Genomic DNA, 25,714 nt, shown 5'->3' on the forward strand with positions numbered 1-25,714 from the left:
CCCTGTCCCAGACATCTGCACCGAGGCTTGTGTATTTCCCAGTCTATTCTAGCCAGCCTCTTCCTGGCTCAGTTGCAGCCCATCGTTCCTGGAGTCCCAGTGACTTTAATCCAATATAATGTAATTCCCACAACTTTTTTGCCTTCAGAGGGTTTTTTAAGTCTGGGGTATGTCCAACAACTGATGGGGATTTTTGCCCCACCTTACAGTGTCATAAAGCAATTAATGAGATATATAATAAAAATTCCTGAACATTCAGCAAGTAAACAAAACCCTGTTTATACCTCAGAGATAGTAGGAACTGCAAATGCTGGAGAATCTGAGATAACAAGGTGTAGAGCTAGATGAATGCAGCAGGCCAAGCAGTATCAGAGGAGCAGGAAGGCTGACGTTTCGGGCCTAGACCGTTTTTCAGAAAAAATAGACCCTTTTTTCTGAAGAAGGGTCTAAGCCCGAAACGTCAGCCTTCCTGTTCCTCTGATGCTGCTTGGCCTGGTGTGTTCATCCAGCTCTACATCTTGTTATCCCTGTTTATACCTCACTTGGTTATCCCCCAGTTTGTTGCTGATGTGCACAGGCTGAACAGCCATTTAAATGCCGCATCTATTTAAATTATGCTCATTACTCCTCAACTGTTATGCAAGTGACTTGGCACTGGAGATGTCACCTGATCACAAGCAGATGGATATCTATTTCTGTTGTTGTAGCACAGTGGTGCAGTTTACCACATGGATAGTTCTCCCTTCTCTCCCAGAGTTTATAAGTAAAAGATCAAAGGGTCACACAACTGATCAGTGAAAGCTTGTGTTTTCAAATAAACCTGTTGGACTGTAACCTGGTGTCATGTGATTTCTGACCTTGTCCACCCAGTCCAACAACAGCACCTCCACATCATTCCCTCACCCTAAAACTGTTTGCTCTATATCCAGTCATCACATATCTCCAAACTTGTTGCCTTCTAATGGATTCATCTCTGCATCTAATATATATAAAACCCTTATCTCATCTTCAAATTCTCCATGGTTTCTCTTGCCTTATATGCACTCTTTAGTCTTCTGATTTGGGACTCCATTTTCCATTATCCAACTGTTGCTGACAAAATATTCAGCTCCCTAATGCTCTCCCTTTTGATACTCAGTCCTACAATTTCTGTTGATATCCATCTTTCTCCTGCACTGATCAAGTTTTGGCATCTTTCTATGTTATATTCTATGACCCGACATCCATTTTTCTACATAGTTTGTTGATTTGATAGGGATTATAAGGCACGTTTTACTCCGTTTTGTTTAAAGTTACCAGCTTGGTAGAAAACTGAAGAGTTTGCATTGTTACATTCTTCACATTAATGAATATAAATGACATGCAAGGCTTGACCACAACCATTCTGTAACAATTTTTGTGTTTGGTTGGGCTTGTGAGACACTACAAACACCTGACACGCTCAAACAGTTTATTTTTGCAACTTAAAAAATATAACATTCAAACAGTAGTTACAGTTACTGTGATATCAAGATGCACTGGACAATCGTTGAAGCACTCTGAAATTGTTAAACTTGCAGATTAACTGGCCATTGAGCTTAATAGCTTTTTTTTTATTCATTCATGGGGCGCAGCATCCCTGGCTAGGCTAGCATTAATTGATCATCCATAATTGCTAACAGGACAATTAACTGTGGGTCTGGATTCACATGTCAAGCAGCCCAGGTCGGAATAGCAGATTTCCTTCCCTGAAGGATGTTTTTGAAACAGATGGGTTTTCACAATAATCAAAAGTTGCATAGTTGCCATTAGACTGGCTTTTTATTGAATTCAAATTTCACTATCTACTAGAGTAAGATTCAAACTCATGAGCCTAGAATATGAGTTTGGGTTCTGGATTACAAGTCGAATGACATTACCACTATACCATCACCTCCTGTTGGTGTGTGAACCATGTTTCCTATTTGCTTTTAACAGTTACAGCTCATGGCTTTAAACTAACATTGTTGATGTTGTAATATCACATCTCTGGAGTGTAGTTAGATTCTGCTGCATTTTTTTCCTTTTGGGTATATTTTCAATGTAACAACAGGTCCAAGATTTGAAGATAAGCTTTCTTCAAAATATTTTTCTCTGGCAAAACGAGGAAGAGCCTCTTCCATGGGGTGTGGAAGACTATGTCACTGTTCACTAATTGAAGCTGGTGATAGTGGCTATTGAATGCCTTGGGGCATTTCAAGGGGCAGTTCAGAGACATCACACAGCCACAAGTCTAGAGGCACATGTATGCCAGATAAGGTAAATGTGGCAGACTTCTTTCTTTAAAGAAAAGGAGAAACAGATCAGATTTCATCATTGACAATGAGAGCTTCATGTTCACTACCACTGAGGCTACTTTTCAATTTCAGATTAACTAATTGAATTTACATTTCACCAGATGCCATTATGGGATTTGAATCCATGCTCGCTAAATATTAGCTTAGACCTTTGGGCTACCAAACCCAGAAACATTGCAAATACACCACCATCCCATCTATGTTTCTGGCCCTGTAAGTTTCTCCTCATCTCAGTAACAAAGGTCGTATGCTCAGACTGTAACACTCAGTTCTAGAAACCTCTGGTAAGGAAAATGCAGTTTGCAGTGTTGACTCTACCAAACAGTTCAATATTTAATGTGTTTCAAAGGTATTACTTCTCATTTTTCTAGGTTCCAGGGAATGGAGATCCTATCTTCTTAATGTACTCTCATAGAATAATTCCTTCATCCAAGGAATGGTTTTCCCTCTCAGACTAGTGAAACTTTCTCAGGTAAAATGATCAAAATATGTTTAATATAATCTAAGTATGTTACATTCTATGCTGACAAGGACCTGAAAGGTTTTTGATACAAAAATGCATTTTAGGATTTAAATTTGTAATATAAGATTATATAAAATAGTTTTGTTAGTTCTTGGACCTGAGAAGTAACCAAAGTGAAATCCAGATATGCACTTTTAACATTGAAGAAGTCCTGTAAATTAATTTATCGTAGACAGTTCTCGCTTTTAATTAAGCAGAAAGTGAAAAGTTCCAAATGAAGAAGTCACTTTGAGAATGAAGTTAAAAGATTCCCTGAAAATACACTGTGGTTAGAAGCAAAATTGATCTGTTTTTATAACGTCAAAGGAATATCCTAGTGTACACCTTAAAATGGGCCCAGCTCACACAGTAGGAATATTCCTTACGACCCACCAGGGAAGGAGTTCAGCTCGTGTTGGTACCGTCTTCGGAGCTGAAGTCTGATCCAGTCACTCTCTGCAGTCTCAGATCGCTGTATTATCTTGTACTGTTTGAACATGGGTTTTCTCGGTGTCTGGGGACTGTGCATTTTGTTTGTCTTGTTGCCCGGGATCCTGAGCCAAGACTGCCAGAGACTGCAGTTACAGCAAGTGCTAAACAGGGATGCTCTAAAGATCCTGACGGACATGGTGAGTTAATAGAGGGATCCTTGGGAGGGGCAGGATAGTCCTCAACTTCAACTTAATCAGTTTCTCGAGATATTCTCCTTGCCAGAAATTGTTGAGGTTGGGTGTTTTGTATTCTAAGATTGCATCATGCTATGTGGAATACCTCCTTGAAAGAATGCTCAAGTATAAAAATGCGAAATGAAATGTGTTGAAAAGCAAGACATTTTTACAACGAAAGTGACTGATTTAATTAGACGGACAGTTAAATATGTGAGTAAAATCGATAAGCAAATTGTTCAGTGATAATGAATAGCTGCAGATGCTTTAGGGGAAACATTTCTAAGAGTAACTACCACTTGTTTGAGTATGTGTTCGGAGCTGGTTCTGACAATCTGTGTCCTGTTATAGGGTGGGACCTTTCCATTGCAGTGTGTAATAACCAGAGAATCACTGCATATCGAACCCCTGGATTTGCACCAGCTCGTCAAACGGTCACAGGTAAGTGTGTTTCTTGTAAACCCTCAAATTTCGCCCAGGTTGTCAGGCGGAATAAGTAAATGGGAAATATCTCCACTCCAGCAACAAGAAGAAGCTGGTCAATGATCTTAAAGGTTAATCTGAAAGTTTAGTGTTGAGCATGCGATGAATAAACAGACTGGGAATATTTTGAAGTTAATCGCTTTTTCCCCCTAAGTTTGTTGTTAACCTGTCAGCCAGGCCTAGGATGATGTAGTAGGAAGCACCGCTGTATTAATCAGTATTGTTAAGAGCAATAATAATGCTGCCTTTGTAAATTCAAACATCTATATATTTTCAGTTTAAAATGTCGATTGCAATGGTAAGTTACACGAGAAATATCCTTCCGTGGTTTTTTCTCAGGCTCAGGAAAGGATCCAGATTGTCCACCAAACCTTGCGTCACATCAGCAAGATCTACAGCAGGAACCTGGGATCAGTCACCTGGGCCCGGGAGCAGGTCGAAAACTTTCGCCTTCTCTTGGATCGACAGCTCCAGGAGTTGGAAACGTGTGTAAGGAAATCAGGAGCAGGGTCGAGGCAGAAGAGAAACTCCATCGTTCTCAAATACTTCAGGAAACTGAACAAGTTTCTCAAACAGAAGGTGCGACAATAGATAACTGGCATTCAGTTCATGTCAACCCGTTTAAATCTATTCATTTACTAATGGCTTTTTCTCAATGTTTCCACTTTTCAGAGATTCAGTGACTGCTCCTGGGAAATAATCCGCGCTGAGACCAGAACCCGTTTACAACAGCTGCAGTTCATAACGGGACAACTAAGCAGAAGCAACTAAAGATTTTCCATAGATATTTATTGAAGGCCGGGGTCGATTATTATTTAATATTTAAGTATTAAAGTTTTATAGAAATGTTGTTTCGATCGATCAAGCGAATCAAGCCAATGTAACTGTTAGAATGACATTTGGTCAGAATAATCTAATTCACAATATAACCTTAATATTTAATGCGACGTTCATATTTGTCTGGTATGTGAACATATTTGAAATGTAGAACTTTTGTATGTTCGAGTTGCCGCACTACGTATGTTTTTATAAACTATTTATGGCACGAGATCTTTTTTCTCAAATTACACCAATTACTAATAAATATCTTGAAATTTAGCTTTTCATTACGTGGTCTTTGCTACTTGATCGAGGTTCATATGCCAGTATGGCCTGGGTGGCTGATTTGCAGTAACACGAACACTTTAGGCTCAGTTCCCTGGCTGAGGTTACCATCAAGGACACTCCACCTCAACCTCTCCCCTCAACAGAGCTGTGGTGACCCTCAGTCACCCCTCTCTAATGATAGGTCCATAGGGCTGTCCTATGGTAGTTTCTAAATCGTGCTATTGGGGGAGGGGGTGTCTTGTGGCCCAGTATTACCTTGCAGTGCCCTTGAGCTAGGAATTTCCGGTTTCGAGCCCCACCTGGAAGGAACCCTAATGACGAAGTTCTAACATGCCATCGTCATAATCTTTCCCAAACTTCCCCACGATGGGCCCATGGAATATGAAGACACCAACTTAATGCTGTGAAATCCTGCAATATAGATATCAGGCGCCTTGCTGGAAGAGATCATGTACTTTGAGTCGATAATAAGACATGCTGCCCTTGGAAGGACTGAATTCAGATGCACACTGGTTGGCCATGTCCAACAATAGATCTGTTGAGGTCATAGTCCAATACTAACTTTAGTCTATAAAACAATGTAGAGACCTTATTACGCTTTTGAACATTTAACCGTTGTCAGCCGGAACACTGCGCTGCTAAATGTGTTAGGTTTACATTGTGAAGCTGTAACCTCTTTGCTTCATTGAAATATGTGAAGGCAAACTATCACATCTAGAAATGCTCCTGGCTGTTCATGCAGCCTTCCGAATCCTAATTGCCATTGACTAATTTGGCTAAATGTTGCATAGCATAAAAAAAAATTCGAACTACTTGCAACACTGAAGTTGGCTGGATGCGAATTACACAAATTGCAGAGCAACGTAATGAAATCTGAGCAAATGAAACTGCCTCGCTTTTTTGGAAAAATGCAAGGATAATCAGAACAGGCAATATTTCCTGCCTGCTAAGCGTGCAATAGCATTTTCTATACTGGAAAATTGAACGTATCACGTGAAGGGGCTGCGGCTGGGGATCTCCTTTCTCTGTCGAACAGTGCAGTCTCCATTCTGGAACATATGAAATTCTGATCAAAATAATTTGCCACATACACACATCCTGGCAATGGAGTAAGTCAGGATCAGACCAAATGCATTATTTCGTTCAGAGAGCTTAGAGTCTTTGTGTTTGTCAACTTGCTGTAATTATAGTCTCTCACAGCCCAGCCTTCAGATGCCGGCTCACATGTTTTATTTTTGGTCATTATCCGATCATAGGTTTACAGTCGATGCTTGTGTATCCCTGGGGCTAATTCCAGCAAGCTGATCAACTTCTTGTCAGAGCCATCCTGAAGAAAGGCCGGGAAGATCATCATTATCAATCAGGATCTAATAAAAATTCTCAAGTGTTTATTCGTGGATGAACAAATTCTGCATTTTTTAAATTGCTCTCACTGCATTTGCTTTTAAAAGAAGGGGTTGGTTAGCTCAGTTGCTACATGAATCGAGTACAGGACAGAATAAAACCATTGGCATGGTTTCAATCAGACCCAAAGTATCCAACCTAGGTAGCAGGGAGGGGAAGGTGGGTTGGTGACAGTGCAGGGAACCCCGAGGTCGGGAAGTCTGACTAAAATGTCTGTGTTTGAAACTACTGTTTAGTTTCTAACAATAATTAGCCTGTGTTAAGTTAATAACTGATAATGTCAGTTTCACTGTTTTGAATTTGTCACTTTTTAGCATTTATCTTTTTATTCACCTTTGTTTTATTTCCCTGTTTATTACTTCTTCCTTTTTTATTTCTTGTGATGTATTCACCTTTACATTTAATAAACACAAAGATCCTTTGCCCTGAAACACCTGTCTACTGCCATCTCACTTCACGTTCCTAAATTAAGTCCAGTGTCAGAAGCAGGGATCTGGAGGTGATTCCAACCACCGAAAAATCAGCAGATTACTGATCGCAAATCAGAATCCCTACACCTCTCAAGCTGCTTGAAATCAAATTTCCCTTCGAATAGAGAGGGCACTCACGATTTCATACCACTGATTTCTAAATGCAAGTGTTTTTGCAATGACCTTACATCATGACCTATTACATTTCTTTTAAAATATAAAGTAATCGAAGATTGTATTTTCGAAAAAGGTATAATCAGTTGCAATTGTATAAGCTCTTCACATACTTCTGTTCAGCTAAACTAAAGGGAAGTTTTTTTCACCTCAGTACTTTATATATTTCGTTGCGACATCCTGCTCAAACATGATACACTTTTTGCACGTCACCTTTCAAACACAAGTACTCACTGAAAGCTGTAGTTGTTTTTAAGCAACTTGTTCAGAATTACAAAGGGACACTTTTGCAGTGAGTTGGATCGAACCCAAGCCCTCAGGCTCAGAGGTAGGGCTACTACCACAATATCCTACAATTATAATTATGCTGTGACCAGGAAGTACTTCCCAAGATTCGATGCCCCTTCAAATTCCCAACCTGACATATTTATTGGCCGTTCCAAGAAACCTGATATGTGGAAAATGGTCTCCTGTTTCTTACATGAAAGTCATCACTGGCAAATTACTAAACATGAACCCTAGGGCTATTGTAGTGTCCCTACCTCTGAACCAGAAGGTCATGGTTCAAGTCCTATCTGCTCAAGAATGGTAACATCACACGTTTGGAAGAGTTGATCTGAAAAAAAATACGAACCTAAGGTCGCCTCGCTTCACCCGTAGGTACAACATTTCACATTACCAGAGAAATTACATTTCACCACGTTTTCTAACAGAACCCGTTACAAGCCAGCTTGAGTTTAATCTCTCAACATCTGAGCACCTGCTAGTGTGGAGGTGACATTTCTTTTCGACATTTGGCTGTGAGGACAGAAAGAAGGAATGTTGGAGGTATTGTAAAAGACAACATCTATCGAATTGGAATGGTGGCAGAAGACAACAGGGAGCTTTAAGAGATAAAGGCCAAGAATACTGTGTCAAAGTGACGTGAAAACAATCACAATGATTCACAAAGGCAGACGCATTCATTAGATACTTATTTAATTATGGTAGATTTAGAAAATAACACCTCGTATCAAAGCGAATGAAATCGGCAGCTCTCCAAAGAAACTTGTCTTTCAGAAATACAATCTCATCTATTCCTCAACTGGTTAAGATGCTCAGGAGCAAATCCACTCATGTCAGAGAGTGTTCTGTGATTGATTTATCTCAATCAGAGTTAAAATCATTTCTCTCAGCTCCAGTTGTAGCAGAGATGATTGGTTGCAACACCTTTGAAGTAGCGGGAAAACTAATCAATCCTGTCTACTGTTTTTTTGGTCATTATCCGTTGGTAATGTTTACAGTCGATGCTTGTGTGTCGTTGGGGTTAATTCAAGACCAATGGTCTCCTGCTTATTGAGCAGACAGATACATAAACAGATGGCAAAAGCAGAAATTGCTGTAAAAGCTCAGCAGGTCCGGCAGCATCTGTGGAGCGAGATCAGAGTTAACAAGTCACCCTTTAAAACTTTTTTACAGCATCCGCAGTTCTTTCAGTTTTTACATACATAGGTGGTTGTGAAATCAAGAGGCTGTAGGAATGTGTTCGGCTGTTGGAGATTAAGAAAGGAGACAGAAAAATGGTTTAAAAAGAAAAACAACCCAAACTGACAATTCCTAATTCGCAAGCACAGTTTGTAGTTAACAAGGAAATCAAATTCCACCAGGCTATCGAGTTGTTCAGAGAATTGAAATCCCACCGTTTGTCTGTAAATGTACCACAGAGTGGAAACGTTTTTTTTCTAAATTTCATAAGCTCCTCGGATTTTTCTTGCAGCTTCTATAATAACTGATTCCATTTCCTTCTCAGGTTCTCCAATAAAAACCGTAAGCCTTCCTGTGTGAAGCGAACTTATCATTTCTTATCTAAACCCCAGCAATTTACGTTGACAGTGACCTGAAGAGGTTCTAATGTAAGATGGTTCCTCTTTGTCAGAACCTTAGAATATTAACAACATTTTTAGGAATTGCTTTTTTAAAGTAGTTCAAGCAAACGGTCAGAACGTGAAATTTAGAGAAACGTCAGCCCGGTTCGTAAATCGATTTTTTTTTGTTTTGTATCTTAATTTATCAAAAATTTTAATTAAGCAGAAAGCGAAAAGTTTCAAATGAAGAAGTCACGTTGTGAGATTGGATTGGGAGGGGCGGTGGCTCGAAGATTCCCTGACACACTGCGGTAAGGAGCAAAATTGATTCGTTTTTATAACGTCAAAGGAATGTCCTGGTATACACCTTTAAGATGGGCACATTTCAACCAGAAGGAATATTCCTTACCACTCACCAGGGAAGGAGTTCAGCTCCTGTTGGTACCATTTCTGGAGCTGAAGTCCGATCCAGTACCCCTCTGCAGTCTTAGATCACTGTTATGTATTGTTTGAATATGGGTTTTTCTGGTGTCTGGGGACTGTGCATCTTGTTTGTCTTGCTGCCAGGGATCCTGAGCTTGGACTGCCAGGGGCTGCAGTTACAGCAAAGGCTGAACAAGGATGCTCTAAAGATCTTGAACGCGATGGTGAGTTTATATTCATGTTAACCTGGGTGTAGTGCGATGCAATTCACTCACGGAGTCTGAGTTGTTTTGGCTCCGGTTCGTTTGTATGCATAACGCACAGTATGATTTTCAAGGAGGAGTTGGATCTAGCACGTGGGGCTAAAGGGATCAAAGGATATTGAGGGGAAAACAGGAACAAGCTAATGAATTGAATGATGAGCCAAGCTGGAATAGGCTCGATGGGCCGAATGGTCTATCCTGTTCCTGTTTTCTATTTGTATGAATACAGACTGAAATATTAAAATAACTCGAATTGGACAGAGATAACAAGGTGTAGAGCTGGATGAACACAGCAGGCCAAGCAGCATCAGAGGAGCAGGAAAGCTGACGTTTCGGGTCTAGACGCTTCATTATAGACATTTATACAAACGTGACCGATATAATTGGATGGTCGTCAGATAGGAGGCTGAAAGAACACAGCAAACCAGGCAGCATTTGGAGGAAAGGAGCAGTCAAGGTTTCTGGTAGTACCCTTCTTCAGGACTGGATGTGGGAGTAGGGTAGCTGCAGATAATGGGGGTCAGGGGAGGACCGGAGGTGTGAAAGCTGGATCGTGGTGATAGATGGATCCTGGTATTAGGTACCACCTGGTTGGTAGATGGGAGGGATGACTCCGGTTGGTGGCTGAAAGGGAGGCTATGGGTGGGAAGGTTATTTGAAATTGGAGAACTCAGTGTTGAGTCCTCCAGCTATAGGGTGCCCAGGCGGAAGACAAATTCTTCAAATTTGCCTTCCAGTCTAGGATGGACATGTACGAGGGGGGAGTTGAAATCGACTGTCCCAGAGGTTAGATTGGCGTTACCGGCCAGGCCAATATCCTCGCAAACTGGTCACCTAGTCTACGTTTGGTCTCACCGACTTAGAGAAATTGGACGGTCAATTAATGAGGTGAGAAGAACAATCAAACAGTTCCCTGACAGAGAAAGACTACAGTGGTTTTAAGAAGAACAATTCAAAAGGTAACCACTATTAACGAATTTGACGCAGATTCTGACATGCAGTGTGCTCTTATAGGGAGGATCCTTGACATCGGAGTGAGCAAGAGGAAGATCACTGCTTGTCAAATTCCCGAACGTGACCGAGCTAGTCAAGGGGTTACAGGTGAGTGTGCGCCTTGTCAACCCGCAAATCGTTCCGCTCGGCTTGTCCGGTATAATAACTAAATGAGAAACGTATCCCAAAATAAAACCAAAATAAATTATTTTAAGAGAATGTGTTATTTTGTTGATGACATGAATGAGAATTTGCTGCTGGATTTTCAATGTTGGAATGGACAGATATTCTATCGAATGAATGAACATCTTTTTCCTCTATTTTCATGGTATCGTTTACCCAGTTAAAGATTTCAACTAAAGACAAACAAGATAAAAGCTGGAAATCACTGAGCGTCCGCGGAGAGAGCTAACGTTTCGAGTCTAGATGGCCCTTCATCAGATTTCCAGCATTTTTTTGTTTACAGTGCAGATTCCAGCATCTGCAATAATTTGCTTCTACAAAACTTTCAGCTAGCCCACAACAGTATGTTAGAAACCAGACTGGCCTGAACCAATGCAGTCTCCGAAAATTTTGTTGATATTCTAAAATTCTAAAAAAGCTGAACTATTTTACATCAAAACCTGCTTGGGTCACTGTCAACGTAATCTGTTGGGACTTTGGTTAGAGGTTTAAAGTATTAACTTCAGTTCTCATAGGAGAACTTAATTTTTATGGAGAACCTGAGAAGGAAATGGAATCAATTATTATAGAAGCTGAAATAAAAATAAGGACGCATTTTAAATTCTGATTATGTATTCTGATTCGCGAATACAGATGTTAAGATAGTGATGAATTGAATTGCGGTAGTGGTCTCTCAGCCATGCCCCATCTCCAGAAGGTCAAGCGGGAATAGGTCCTTCCTAATACTCTTCCGTTTATTTTGCTTAGGCCCAGGAAAGGGTCCAGATTGTCCACCAAACCTTGCGTCACATCAGCAAGATCTGCAGCAGGAACCTGGGATCAGTCACCTGGGCCCGGGAGCAGGTCGAAAACTTTCGCCTTCTCCTGGATCGACAGCTCCAGGAGTTGGAAACGTGTGTGAGGAAACCAGGAGCAGGGTCCAGGCAGAAGAGAAACTCCATCATTTTCAAATACTTCAGGAAACTGCACAAGTTTCTCAAACAGAGGGTGCGACAATAGATAACCGATTGGCATTCAGTTCATGTCAGCCCGTTTAAATCTATTCATTTACTAATGGCTTTTTCCTCAATGTTTCCACTTTTCAGAGATTCAGTGACTGCTCCTGGGAAATAATCCGCGCTGAGACCAGAACCCGTTTACAACAGCTGCAGTTCATAACGGGACAACTAAGCAGAAGCAACGAAGGATAGATATAGTTAATGAAGGCTAGGATCAATTTTTTTAAAAAATATTGTTGAAGTGTGGTGGAAAATTGTTTCATTGTTCAGTCAAGCGGACAAGCTTGCTTCTACAAAACTTTCAGTATCAATAACATTTTGTTTTTACCAGAGATTATAATTTAAATTTAATTTATGCATTCATATTTATATCTGGATATACTGAACATATTTCAAGTTGAAAAATATTTGCATACTAGAGTCTCTGCAATGTTTATATTTAACCAGTTTTATTGTAATATAGTATTTATTGGCGTCAGACCTCAAATGCAGCTTCACAATAAATATATTGTACAATATTTATGAAGTGGTTTCAATTCCTAGCTTTATGTTTATGTCGTTTGCATATGTATGTGTTAGTATTTACATGGTCTTGAAATTATAATTGTCTTGTCTGTTTATTTAACAATTTCCAAGTGACCTATTTGCTTTCTCTGGCCTTGTGATGCAATCACTGAGTCCTGTCACTTTGTAGAGTGTTTGTCTCAGAGCATGCTGGTCTCCGTATTCCACTATGTGAAGTTTATCAAATTGCAGATACTCACGTTGGGGGCAAAAAGTATGGCAGAAACTTCTTTCTTGTTTAAATCATTCCCTTACCACCTCCTATAATTGTTTATCAGTTTTCTTGCTTGAATCGCCCTTGGCAAATTTTAAAGTAAAATAATTTGTGAACAAAATTGAACATCAATTGGCCACTCAAGAGATAGAGGTCCCTGTTATTTTACACAGTTCCAAGCTGAGAATTACATTGTCAATTTTATAGAGTGCATTGATTTAGTGGCTGTTGTGGTGCAGAGGTAGTGTTCCTGCCCCTGGACTGAGAGACCTGGTTTCAAGTCCTGCCCCAACCAATGGTGAGTAAAAACATCCCTGAACAAGTTGATTAGAAAAATAGGTTAAATTGGGGGGTGGGGGGCAATAAGTTCAACTCCCATTGCAATAGTTGAAAATATTAAGGGATGGTATGGTGGCTCAGTGGTTAGCACTGCTGCCTCACAGTGCCAGGGACCTGGGTTTGATTCTGGCCTTGGGTGACTGTCTGTGTGGAGCTTGCATATTCTCTCCATGTCTGTGTGAGATTCCTCCCACAGTCCAAAGATGTGCAGGCTAGGTGGATTGGCCATGCTAAATTGCCCAAAGTGTTCAGGGATGTGTGGGTTAGGGTGGGGTGCTCCAAGGGTTAATGTGGACTTGTTGGGCCAAAGGTCCTGATTCGGCTCTGTAGAGATTCTGAATTTTGCATTAGACAAAATGATTTAATTATTTGCAAAATTAAATAGACGCAAGTATTAATAGTATTCTAAACAAAACTCAGAAGCTCAAGCAATTAAAATAACAATTGCACCCAAGGACTGTAAACTATAAAGAAAATCAGAAAAGATAACCGTTACTGGGTCTTGTATTTAGGCTCCAAGTCAGTGTAGACTGTCTAACAACAAAATGTTCTTGATCAGGACAGGGAGGGGCCAATGGCAAGCAGTGAATGCTAAAATTAATTAAATTAAATTAAATCATTACGAAGTCATTCAATTGCAATGTTTTTATCCATGAATATTCACATCTTGCTACAGATTGACACCAATGTCAAATGGCAGAGATTTAGAGTCCTAATGCTCTAATATTCCATTATCTTAGCACCTTTATCCCAGCAGCACGTTCTCTCAAACTTTCCAGATTAATGGCATGATGCATGTGAGAATTTCCAAAGCAAGTATAGCCTTTAGCAGACTTTGAACATCAGTCTTGGAGTAAAAATGAGCAAGCCTGTCTACCAAGTGAATGCCCATGGAACAAAGGCCTTGCCCATAATTCGAACAGAGCCATTGGAAACATTCAGCAGGTCTGGAAGCAAATGCAGAGAGAGAAACAGAATTAACATTTTCGATCAAATCAGATTCTGCAAAACTGAAGCAAGGAGAAATGTAATGGGTTTTATATCATTGAAAAGTGGGAGGAAAATGGGAAACAGCCTAAAATGGAAGATCTGAAAGCAAAAAACATGGGTGGGGGAAGGGAAATCAGAACAGCAATGATAAAATAAAATCAGGAATGATATTCTTTACTTGAAGCTATCAAATTTGCTGAGCCAGAAGACTGTAAACATTTGCTAAAAGATGAGATGCTATTCAATGAACTTGCATTGTGAGACCAAGGTGGTGAATTAAAATGCCTTCTGGATTATGATAAAAAGGTAGGAGCAGAAGTAGGTCACTCAGTCCATTGAGTCTGCTCTACTATTCCATTATATCATGTTGATTTAATAATCCTCAACTCCACCTTTTTGCCTTTTTTCCATGACTTATGCTTCCCTTACTAATTACAAACCTATCTTGATGTTCAACAAGGAAATCATCCAATCTGTGTTTGTTCTCTGCATTATGGATCAGACTGAATTGAGTGCATTAACTGCAGTATATTAAATCGAAAGAATTACTAGCTAAATCAATGCTTCATCTCGAAGGAGTATTTGGGGCCTTAGGTTGTAAAGAGACAAAGTCCTTCTAACTCTGGTCTATACAAGCAGGCTTGCATACTGTATTAGCATCATGCCAAGAAGCTTCATTGCTTTCACATGAGCTGCATTAAGAAGCTTCTGAATATCAGAAGGCAGAAATAAATGCCAGACACTGAAATGCATGTCTGAACTCCATCCTATTTGCAAAAGCACCTCCCAGGAGCACTTATCTATGTCTAGAGACCTATCAAACCTCCTAAATGATGAAATTTAAAAAACGTGAGAGAAACTCAGAATGTTTGGTAGCATTGGTGGAGAGAGAAACAGTACAGAATAGTGTGTCAGATATCTGCACTTCATTAAGGAGATCCTTACATTCACATGCCACCTACTACAACTGCAACCTCAGTGTAGGGCAATGACAACAATGCCATTGACTGTGGTGGTATGATCAATTGCCTCAATTCCTACCAGGCTGTATTCAATATCATGTGCAATATCTCCTAATTTTCCAACATTTTTGCATAAGGGGAGTTACTGAGCCGTGTGTTCTGAGACAGTTGAACAGCTGTCATTTTCTCTTGCCAGAAACGAGCAGGCAGAATAAATACATAGCATCATGGGAATTACAGGTCTTCCACTTGTGCAGCATACCATTGATCATGTCACTTACCAGGTGCTTCATATTAGCTCTTAAATGCACTAGAACGTAAAAGAAATGTCAGTTCCTTAAAGTCCAGCTGGTATGATATGCTGTATACTATGTAGGTCACTGTCTGGTATCCTGCAGCAGTCAAGATGCCTTCATTCTACAGGGTCAAATGTGCCATCTGCATTTGGGCACCAGGGCAATGGATGATGTGGGATATCCTTTGACAATAGCTCAAGACTCGAATCTGCAACCCATACATGAATGGACAGCATGGATACAGGGAATGTCATGTTGCCACATGAAATGTGTTAGAGCAGGCCACTGGGTTTCTGAAATGATGTTTTGGTGCAGCATCAGAAGAAATTGGAGCATGTTTTCTACTCTAATGTGTAGTAATTTTGCCTTCTTGCTCAAAATCTTGTCCATAAATATTTCCAGTATCTACTCCAGCCATCATAATGTTGCAGGCTAACTTTAAGTGAGGATAGTCTTGTTCAAACTGAAACTTTCTGCTGAAGCATAGAGCCACTCAACAGTGTGTTCAGCACTGGGTACGTACTGCAAACAGTGACACGTTCAGCTAGTTCAAAATGCTACCTGCATCACAAAATATTGACATCTACTTTGGGAACAGTCTGATTTCATCCCTATTACGTCCTGAAGAATTTGCTGGTAATGGAAGGCCTGAAGAACATAACCATAGTCTCACACACCAAAACCAGTTGGGCAAGATCCATGCCATGAAAGAGAGATCCTGAGCAATGTTGCCCAGTATGTGTATATGTACATACAACCATGTCTGATAAAGATTTTACATTTGAGATGGCAGGGACTTAATCTCTGTTTTTGCCAGTTATTACAGTAATTACATAGAAAACAATAATAGTAATGGTGGATGAATGAGCTTTCATGCGTTCTATAAACTAGTCATTATTGGTCAAAATTGTAATGAAAACATAAACAGCTAAGAAAGCAAAGCAGGTCTGGCAGAGACTGTGAAGAAAGAAACAGAGTTAATGTTTTGAATAAAATATGACTTTCTGTCTCCACAATGTGATGCTGCCAGGCCTGCAGAATAATTTGCAGCATTTTCAGTTTCTATTCCATTTTCCAGCACACATAGGATGTTTCTTCTGTTAATCAACATTGGTATTGTGATAATAAAGTTAACGAAAATAAAAGAAAGTTTAAGAGAATTTCATGCAACATATGTTTCTGTAACAGGAAGTTGAAAAGACATTGGCAAAGAAAAACAAAATATATTAAAATTAATGCAACAATGGCATTGTCTCAGAGCGAAACAGGAAATAGTGGCTTACTTGTGAGAAACAGTAATCCACCAAGATGGAAATAATGACAGTTAGATGGAGACAAATCCACAGCTGCATCCCTTTCTGTGACAAAAACAAGGCAGTAAAGTTTCAATGAGGAAGATTCACATGGAGTGTAATCATTGTGAAACGTTGAAATGAATTTAGTTACAATGCAGATTCAACAGACAATTTAAATCAGCAAAGAATAAATAAGCTTTCCTCTCAAAAAAGACTGAGAGGTGGGGAAGGAAATCTGCCATCTTCATCTGGTATGGCCTGCATGTGTCTTCAGAACACAGAAAATAGTTGACTGTTAGGAATCACACTGATGTGCATGTCACGTGAAAGAAATATAGACAGTGCAGAGTTTCTGCATCTATTGAGAGATTAAGAAGCAGAATTTATCAGTAATTTTAAAACTAATCAAGATTGAAAAGAAAGCTAGATAAACACATGACATTGAGCGTTCTGCACATATTCACTTTTTCTCAGTTTTGGGTGCAGCAGTAGCTGTTCTCTTTTTCTTTATTTGTTCGTAAGACTTAGGCATCACTGGCTTTGCCAGAATTAATTGGCCACCCCTAATTGCCTAGAGAACATTTAAGAGTCAACCGCATTGCCATGGATTAGGAGTAACACATAGGCCAGACTGGAAAATGATGGCAAATACTTTTGCCTAAAAAAAATTAGTGAACCGAGTTTTTTTTTTAAAGAAACTAGCAATCAACAGTGGTTACATGTTACCATCAGGCTAACTTTTCCATCCAGATTTCTTTGAATTAAAATGTCACCACACGCCCAAAACATTACCACTGCCTCCCCCTCTTGACTAAAGCAGGGCTGGGAGATTGAGCAGCATAGGGTATACTACTGGAAAAGAGACAAAGAAAACCAAGAAAAGGGTCTTGGACATCACAGAGAAAACAATGTGTTTTCTGATAGGATTAGATGAAAAGTAGGGGGAGAAGTTCATGTAGAGCATAAACAGTCGTATGGACTTGTTGGGCAAATGACCTGATTTAATTGTGAAAATCCTATGTAATGTTCCTCACTTTCAGTGATGTGGTCTGGGTAATTGAGAATACATGGGCACTATCTTCATTCTTCTTCCAAAAATGCATCACATCAACAACTTTCATTAAAATATCACTTTTTAAGAACGTATGAGAACAATGAAAGTGCACTTCACAGGTGAATTATAAATGACAATTTGACATAGAAGTTTTTAGGTTGGGGAGCCAAGAGTAGGTAAAGATAAAGATTTGGAGGAATATCTTGACTGAGAGAGTGGAGAGAGAGGTAGAGAGGTTTAGAAAGGGGATTTCAAAGCTTGTAATTTCTCTGTATTTAATTTCAACTGCAATTGACTTCCCATTTCATGGCATACAATTTGACTAAAGATACAGACAACATTCTAAAGCTATTAGATACTCCATAAAGGTTCTATAGAGGTGGGACTTTGAACCTGGGTCTCTGGCTTAGATGAACCTATACAATGGTGGTAAAAAGGAGTAAAGGATATGAAAGACAAAAAATTCCTAAAATATATTGGTCAATTTAAGTAATTAGGATATTTCTAATGAACATAGAATAATATGATGACTAGTTTAATTTTAGGGAATGAAAATAGCAGCAACTGAACAATGTTATGCAAACAGATTGGATGCAAGATAAGCATAGTCACACAAGGAATGGGTTGTTGTGATGCAGTGGTAGTGCCCCTGCCTCAGGACCAGAATATCTGGATACAAGACCCAGTTGCACCAGAGATGTGTCTTAACATGTCTGAACTAGTTGATTAAAGGTAACTATTCAACTAGTGGAATGGAGAATTCCTTAAATGACAAAGTGAGTAAATGTTAGAATAATACTGACAGGTGAGTGTTGTGAAAATGTCCTATGCAATTGAAGGTAAAGCAGAATACACAGAGAATGAAGTGCAGGAAAAATTGACAAAGGACATAAAGGGAAGGTATGAGAAAAGTTTAACAGGTTGACATAAAAGATCACAGCAGTTATTTTTTAAGGACGGTGGAAGGAATGGTGGGATAGACAAGCAAGGAAATCTTGCTGTGTAGTCAGGGAACATGACTAAGATCCTGATTGAGTATTTTCAGGGAACTGTGGACATGTATGCCTAGATCTCTCTGTACAGTAATGTTTTTAATGGTTCCATTATTTCATGTATACTTCCATCCTGCATTAGATTTTCCAAACTGAATCACCTTGTATTTGTCCAGATTAAGTTCTATCTGCCATTTTTCCACTGAAGTTTCTAGCCTATCTATATCCTATTGTATCCCCTGGGAATCTTCCTCACTATCCGCAGCTGCCCCAATCTTTGTGTCATCCACAAACTATGAGTTAGACCACCTGCTTTCTCCTCCAAATCATTTATATATATATTAGAAACAACAAAGCATCCTTGTGGAACACCAGCAGTTAATCAGAAAAAGCAGCCTCCTCCTGCTACTCTGTATCTTCAAAGACAATTCCATATTCATCTTACTGGCTCACTGTGGATCCCAAGTGACATTGTCTCTATTTAAATTTGCACCGAGTCCCCTTGTGAATGCCTCGATTGAGCCTGCCTCAATCACACTTCCATACAATGCATTGCCAAGCCAAACTACTTAGAATCATAGATCATAGAATCTCTACAGTGTGGAAGGCGCCATTCAGCTCATTGAGTCCACACCAATCCTCCGAAGAGAATTTCATCAAGATCCACCCAACTCATGCCTGCACAACATTTCCCATGGCTAATCCACCTAGCCTGCACAAACCTGGATATTATGGACAATTTAGCATGGTAATCCACATAACCTGCACAGTTGTTTTGTGAAAAATTTGCCTCCTTTGCAAAGGACTTAAAATCTGCACCTTCTCATTCTTGTTCCATTTACGAGCAAAAACAATTTCTCCCTGTTTGTTCTGACCTGACTTCCTTTATCAAATTCAATCTTCTCTTAGCCTTCTACTCTCCAAGGAAAATGTCTCAACTTTTCCACTTAACCTTTATAACTGAAATTTCTTATTCCTGGGACCCATTTTCTGTGCCCTCCAATGTGCTCACATCCTTCCAAAAATGTGATACCCAGAACTGTACATAGCTTGCCAGTTTCTTATACATGTTCAATATAATCTCCTTGCCATAATCCCTGTGGCACTACCAATAAATTCTAGGGTTTGTTATATCTTATTAACTGATCTTTCCATCTATCCAACTACCTTTAACGGCGTATATATGTATTCTCCCAAGTTTGTCTGTTTTGCGCACCCTAGAGAGCAGTGTCTTTATTGTATACTGTTTCTTCATCATCCTTCTACCAAAATGTACCACTTGGTAATTCTCTGCCTTGAACATCACTTACTACCTTTCTGCCCATTCAGCCAACTTGTCTATGACCTTTTGAAATTATAGAGTCATAGTGTCATAGACATTTGCAGCATGGAAACAGGCCCTTTGGCCCAACTCGTTCATACCGCCCAATTTTTACAATTAAACTAGTCCCATTTACCTTCATTTGGTCACTATCTCTTCAAACTATCCCATCCATTTACCTGTCCAAATGGTTCTTAAATGACAAAATTGTCGCCTCCACCACTACTTCTGGCAATCCATTCCAGACACTCATCACCCTCTATGTGAAAAAATAGCCCCTTTGGACCCTTTTGTACCACTCCCCTCTCACAATAAAATTCTCCTCAAAGTTTGAAATACTTTTAAATTTTGTATCATCCGCAAACAATGAAATTTTCCCCTGCACTCCAAGCTCGAGATCGCTAATATAAATTAGGAAATGGAAGGGTCTCATCCCCTGGGGAATGCCAGTACAAATCATCCTAGAAATGTTAACATTTCACAAATTTCCCAGCTAAAACTCACAGGGCCTTCTGAGTTTTGTGGTTAAATATACATTTTATTACTGTCAATAATTATCAACTAATAAATGAACTGTGAAAGTATGATATGAATTGCAGTGGACCTGACTATTTTGAAGAATATTTTGATCTTGTTAGGAGGTGTTAAGAGTTAAAGAGAAATCTGAATCATTTGAACTAATGGGACTATACTATAAGACATCATGTTTTTTAAACAAAAGGCTTCATTGTATATTCAGCAAACTAATCAAACCCCAAGTACACTTAATCTAACAACATGGTTTACAATGGTGTATTATACACTCAGGTTTACTTCTTAACTCCCCCAAATAAGCTCTTATAAAACATATCAATCTTCAAACTATTTAGTTCTGTAGGGACCACCTCAAAGGACAAGGGCAGAAGATGCATGGTAACACATGCAGGACTGATTGTGGCCCAATCTCTGACCTTGCACAATGCCTTAGAGCAATATATCCACCCCCTTGAGTTCAGTGCTCCCAAACATGATAAGTGACTGCCTCTTCCTTTACGCTAAATAACAATGCAAGCGACAGGGGCTGGCAGCCTCCAAAGAAGCACAAAATGAGTGAGTGTCAAGAAACGAAGCCAAGTTCACCTCCAAATCACACACCATCCTAACTTGGGAGTATATTGCTGTTCCTTTACTGTTACTGGATCAAGACCCAGGAACTCACTTCTTCACTGAAGTATAGATGCCCTGAAATCACATGGTCAGCAACTGTTCAAGAAAGCAGCTGGCCACTACTTTCTCCAGACTAACTGGGGATGGGCAATAAATTCTGGCCTAGCCAGCAATATCCACATCACATGAACACTTTTTTAAAAAGTGTGTGCCATAATCCTATGGAGACTATGCTGGGAAAGGTCCAGCAATTCTCCGATATTAAACTTTCATTTACCCTTCTGATATAATAGTCCTTTGTTCTGATTACGTTTTCAATATTTTCCAGCCAATTCAGATGACTATTATTCACTGTTTTCTGTTTTGGAACAGTATGGATTCTTCCACTAGTTTGAAACTAAACTCATCTTTCCACTTTTGTCACAAAATTCAAACTAAGATTAATTCTCACCCACTTTTCACACAGTTAATGATGATGTTAGTGTTTTACTTTATTTACAGCACAGGCCTATCTAGTTATCATTTGCATCAGCTGTCTTTCTTAGTGAGCTGCAAATCTGCAAAGTCTAAACTGCAAATAACTCTCTCATCAAAAATACCCAAAAATATTGAAGCCAAAACCTTACTTCAGCTCCGCTCCCTTTTCTAATATCATAGCCTTGCCTAAGATGTCTCAAAATGATCTTTATGTTAGTGGTTCCTCATTACAATTTTGTCTTTGACCTGATGAAGCAAATAAGTTTTTACAACCTTTCAGTTTTCACCGAATGCTTTTAAATTCGCTCACCATCCTGACTTGGAAATATATTGCCGAATGTCCAGTGTCACTGGGCCAAAATGCTGAAACCCCGCCTCCCTAACCGCACTGTGGGTCTACCTACACAAAATGGACTGCAGCAGTTCATGAAGGAAGCTCACCACTACCTTCTAAAGGCCAACTAAGAGTGAACAATAAATGCAAGTGCTGCTCATGATGCCCACATCCCATGTATGCATGAAAAAAGCTAATTCATTTCTACTTCTACTATCTGACATGCAAAACAAAAACATTTCTCTGGACTACACTTGTTTCAAGTGTTGCATATATCACACCTTCAGATTTCTAACTAAGTAAACCCAGCTATAATTTTATGTTCCTCACTGCCAAACTCTTAACTCAACAGAGCCTTAACTTTTTAAGGATAATAAGCTCCTTATTTTAAATGAATGTTCCTACAGTTCCTGGTTCCTACAACTAGAACTCTAATTCCTAAAATGAAAATTTATGTCCTGAAACACATGATCCATTATCTAGATATTGAAAGCAGGAGTGATACATTTACTGAGCCAGCAGCATTCCTCATGAGTACAGTCATGGAAAATCCAGGATGATGTGATGAGTTGTTGGTAGGCTTCAATGACAGATTTCCCTGCCTCCCCCCAACTTTCAAGCAGAACATCGTGGATGGATTTGCAATGGGGAATCCAGCAAGTGCATCTTAATCCAAACTCTGGTGGTAGAGTAATGTCATTGGACTAGTAATCTGGAGGACCATCTTAGCATTCCAGGGTCACGGGTTTAAATTCCATCATAGCAGCTGGTGGAATTTAAATTAATCAATCTGTAATATAAAGCTAGTCTCAATGATGGCAACAACAAAACTGGCCTCAATTGTTGTAAAAGCCTATACCATTGACTAATGCACTTTAGGGAAAGAAATCTGCCAAGTTCAAATAGTCTGGCCTACATGAAACTACAGATCCAAAGCAGTGTGGTTGACTCTTAACTTTCCCCCAAAATGGTCCAGCAAGCCACTTATTTCAAGAGTATGTAAGGGTAGGTAACAAGTCCCGGCATTGCCAGTGCCACCCAAATCCATGAACAAATTAAATAATAAGGATTCCATACTGCACTGCTGGAACAATTATCTATTTTCCCACACTGCCAAATCTCAGTGAGGTTTGCAATTTCATGTTGAACAGGGGGATCTCTGTGTTGGGAAACCCATAAAATTTCAAGTGTTTCTCTATGTCAAATCACATCAATTGTGTGCACGACCGACCTGACCAGGTGAGCTATCTGCACTGGAGGTTTGTCATTGGCTGACAGCACACAATGAAAAATTCCACTCTGCTCATTCAGTTAAACTGAAATTGAAAGCAAAAATAAGACTGAAAGTAACCATGAAACTAATAGGTGGCAGGGGAGTGAATAGGGCAGACATCAGTGGCTTCACTTACCACAACAGAGAGTGTCATGAATAGAAGAACCCAGATTAATATTTCACAGGAAATATGCTGGGCCTGCAGTAACATAGTACGATCTTTGCCAAGCTCAATCCAATTTTTTGATCCCATTGTTTTGTCAGTTATCTCAATCTGAAAAATCTAATTGGTTGTTTTGCCAACCCCACTCACTGTGTTTCTGTTGACCGTAAGACTGTAAGATTTTGGAGCAGAATTAAGCCATTTGGCCCATCGAGTCTGTTCTCCCATTCGATAATGAATGATATGTTAATATAATAGCATAATAATAACAATAATAAAAATGTTGATATAATAACATGCGTAATGACAATATAATTGTTATAACTTCCTAAGACAGTTATGTGATTGAAGTCCTTTTGTTTTCAATGAGACAATGAGAGTGTTGGATTGAATCGATTGGATTTAGCTAGCCAGGATATCATTCTGGCTACCCTTTGTCTTCACCACTTTAAAATTGACAAAGTATCCCATATACTGGCCAATATCCCATTTTGCCTACAGGCGGGCAAGTTTGCCTATATTTGTTCAGGACAGTACTGGGTGATGGCTCAAGCTGTGAAATAGCTCACAATCTAGGCCATATGGATAATGGTTATTTTAAAGACGTTTTGGAAGACATTCACACTGATAAAGGTGTATTGAGCATGAATGCACACGGTTCACCAGATATATTACAGCAACTACCAGTGACCTACTTTGTGTTGGCTTCTTAATCCATTTTGTTTCCTGCGATAAGGCACTGATTCATGTTGATGACTTGACTATTTCCCACCAAATTTCCAAACTCAGGAAACATGAACCTTCCTGAGATGCACACAGATTTGAGAAAAAGCAGCAGTATTATTACACAAACTAAACTCAGTTGCAGCCAGTTAACTGAGTCTTTCAAAAGTATGGAAGTTAAGACTTCCAATTCTATGGCATTCCAAGGACAGGCCAAACAAAATTACCCTTATGCATTTTCCAGTACTGATTTACGAAAGGGCATTCACAAAAGTTCACTGTTTCAGTCTAAGTGTTTAATCAGTTGAGTAGGAAGAACTGAAAAGAGCTCAGAGAATAATATTAAAATTGCAAGAATAGAAAGGGAACCGCATGTATATGAAACAGTAAATTCATAAAATCATAACATTTTGCCATACAGAAGAATGCCTATTTGTACCATATGCCCTATTTGAGAATTATTTACTCAGTCCCATTTTATTTCTGTTTGCCTTAGCCCTTGATTTGTTTGGTTTTCAAGAATGCATTCAATTGACTTTGACAAGTTACTATTGAATTTGCTTCTTTCAGGCAGTGACTTCCAGGCAGTACCAGCTTGATGCATTAATAAAAATTAACCTTCCCATGGCAGTTTCCCATCCTTTTCCCATAACTTCTCATTTCTGAAAGCTGGTCCAAAGTACAATTATATGAATGAGCATATCCAAAGTCATGTCTCAGCAACCAAAGAGCGTGACTAATTTTGTATGATGGGGCCTCACTATTTTGTCGTGGTGCAGCAGGAATGTGCAAAATCTTAATTCTCTGATCATAACTATTTTTCTGACAATAAGAGCCATGGAAGTTGTGGGATGGAAGGCAACATTCCATTTTCATTTGTTTTGCTTTTTGTACCTGAGCATTAATATTTAATAATTTTTGTACTTGAGCTTCCAAATCCTTTTGTTCCTCTAAGTGACAAGCAAACAACCATAGAGTCTTAGAGTCATAGAAATGTACAGCACAGAAACAGAACCTTCGGTCCAACTTGTCCATGCTAAACAGATATCCTAAATTAATCTAGTCCCATTTGTCAGCATTTGGCTAATATGCCTCCAAATACTTCCTATTCATATACCCATCCAGATGCCTTTTAAATTCCAATTTCAAGGAACTATGAACCTGCACTCCAAGCTCACTTTGTTTGGCAACACTCCCCAAGACCTTACCATTAAGTGTATATGTCCCATTCTGATTTGCCCTACCAAAACGTAGCACCTTACAGTCATTTAGATTAAACTCCATCTGCCACTCCTCGTCCCATTGGCCCATCTGATCAAGGTCCCATTGTACTCTGAGTTAACCTTCTTCACTGTCCACTACACCACCAATTTTGGTGTATTCTTCAAACTTACTGACCATAATTTTGCATATTCACATTAAAATCATTTATATAAATGACAAAAAGTAGTGGACCCAACACCAATCCTTGTGACACACCGCTGACCCTGAACATATGTCTTTGCTGAATTAAAGAGAAATCAGTTTGTTAGTTGTTTAATAATTAGATTCACTGATTAGTGTAGAAATGGTCTCTGCTCAGTAAACTGCTTTCTTGAGATTGCTTGGGAAAATGCAATTTTATATAGTGCAACTAAACTAAATGATGGGTAAATTGTTTTATTGTGTTTCATTCAAAATACTAACTCTTAAAATGGCATACTTTTACATCTTAGTTACAGACATTTCTACAAAATAATGATATCCA

At 39.3% G+C, this 25,714-nt stretch overlaps 2 protein-coding genes across 2 annotated transcripts; both read left to right on the top strand.

Moving 5' to 3' along the window:
* Positions 1 to 3,314: 3,314 nt before the first annotated feature.
* On the top strand, positions 3,315 to 4,736 carry LOC109937604 (interferon alpha-F-like). The gene is made up of 4 exons (XM_020536101.1): positions 3,315 to 3,446; positions 3,834 to 3,923; positions 4,305 to 4,544; positions 4,638 to 4,736. Exons 1-4 carry the CDS (start codon positions 3,315 to 3,317, stop codon positions 4,734 to 4,736), a joined length of 561 nt encoding a protein of 186 aa, XP_020391690.1.
* A 4,743-nt stretch (positions 4,737 to 9,479) lies between these two features.
* Positions 9,480 to 12,016, top strand: LOC109937603 (interferon a3-like). Its single transcript, XM_020536100.1, has 3 exons — positions 9,480 to 9,611; positions 11,574 to 11,813; positions 11,912 to 12,016. The coding sequence occupies exons 1-3, from the start codon at positions 9,480 to 9,482 to the stop codon at positions 12,014 to 12,016; spliced, it is 477 nt and encodes a 158-aa protein (XP_020391689.1).
* Positions 12,017 to 25,714: the final 13,698 nt, after the last annotated feature.

Source organism: Rhincodon typus, chromosome 30 (assembly GCF_021869965.1).
Source record: "Rhincodon typus isolate 14 chromosome 30, sRhiTyp1.1, whole genome shotgun sequence".
Taxonomy (NCBI): Eukaryota; Metazoa; Chordata; class Chondrichthyes; order Orectolobiformes; family Rhincodontidae; genus Rhincodon; species Rhincodon typus.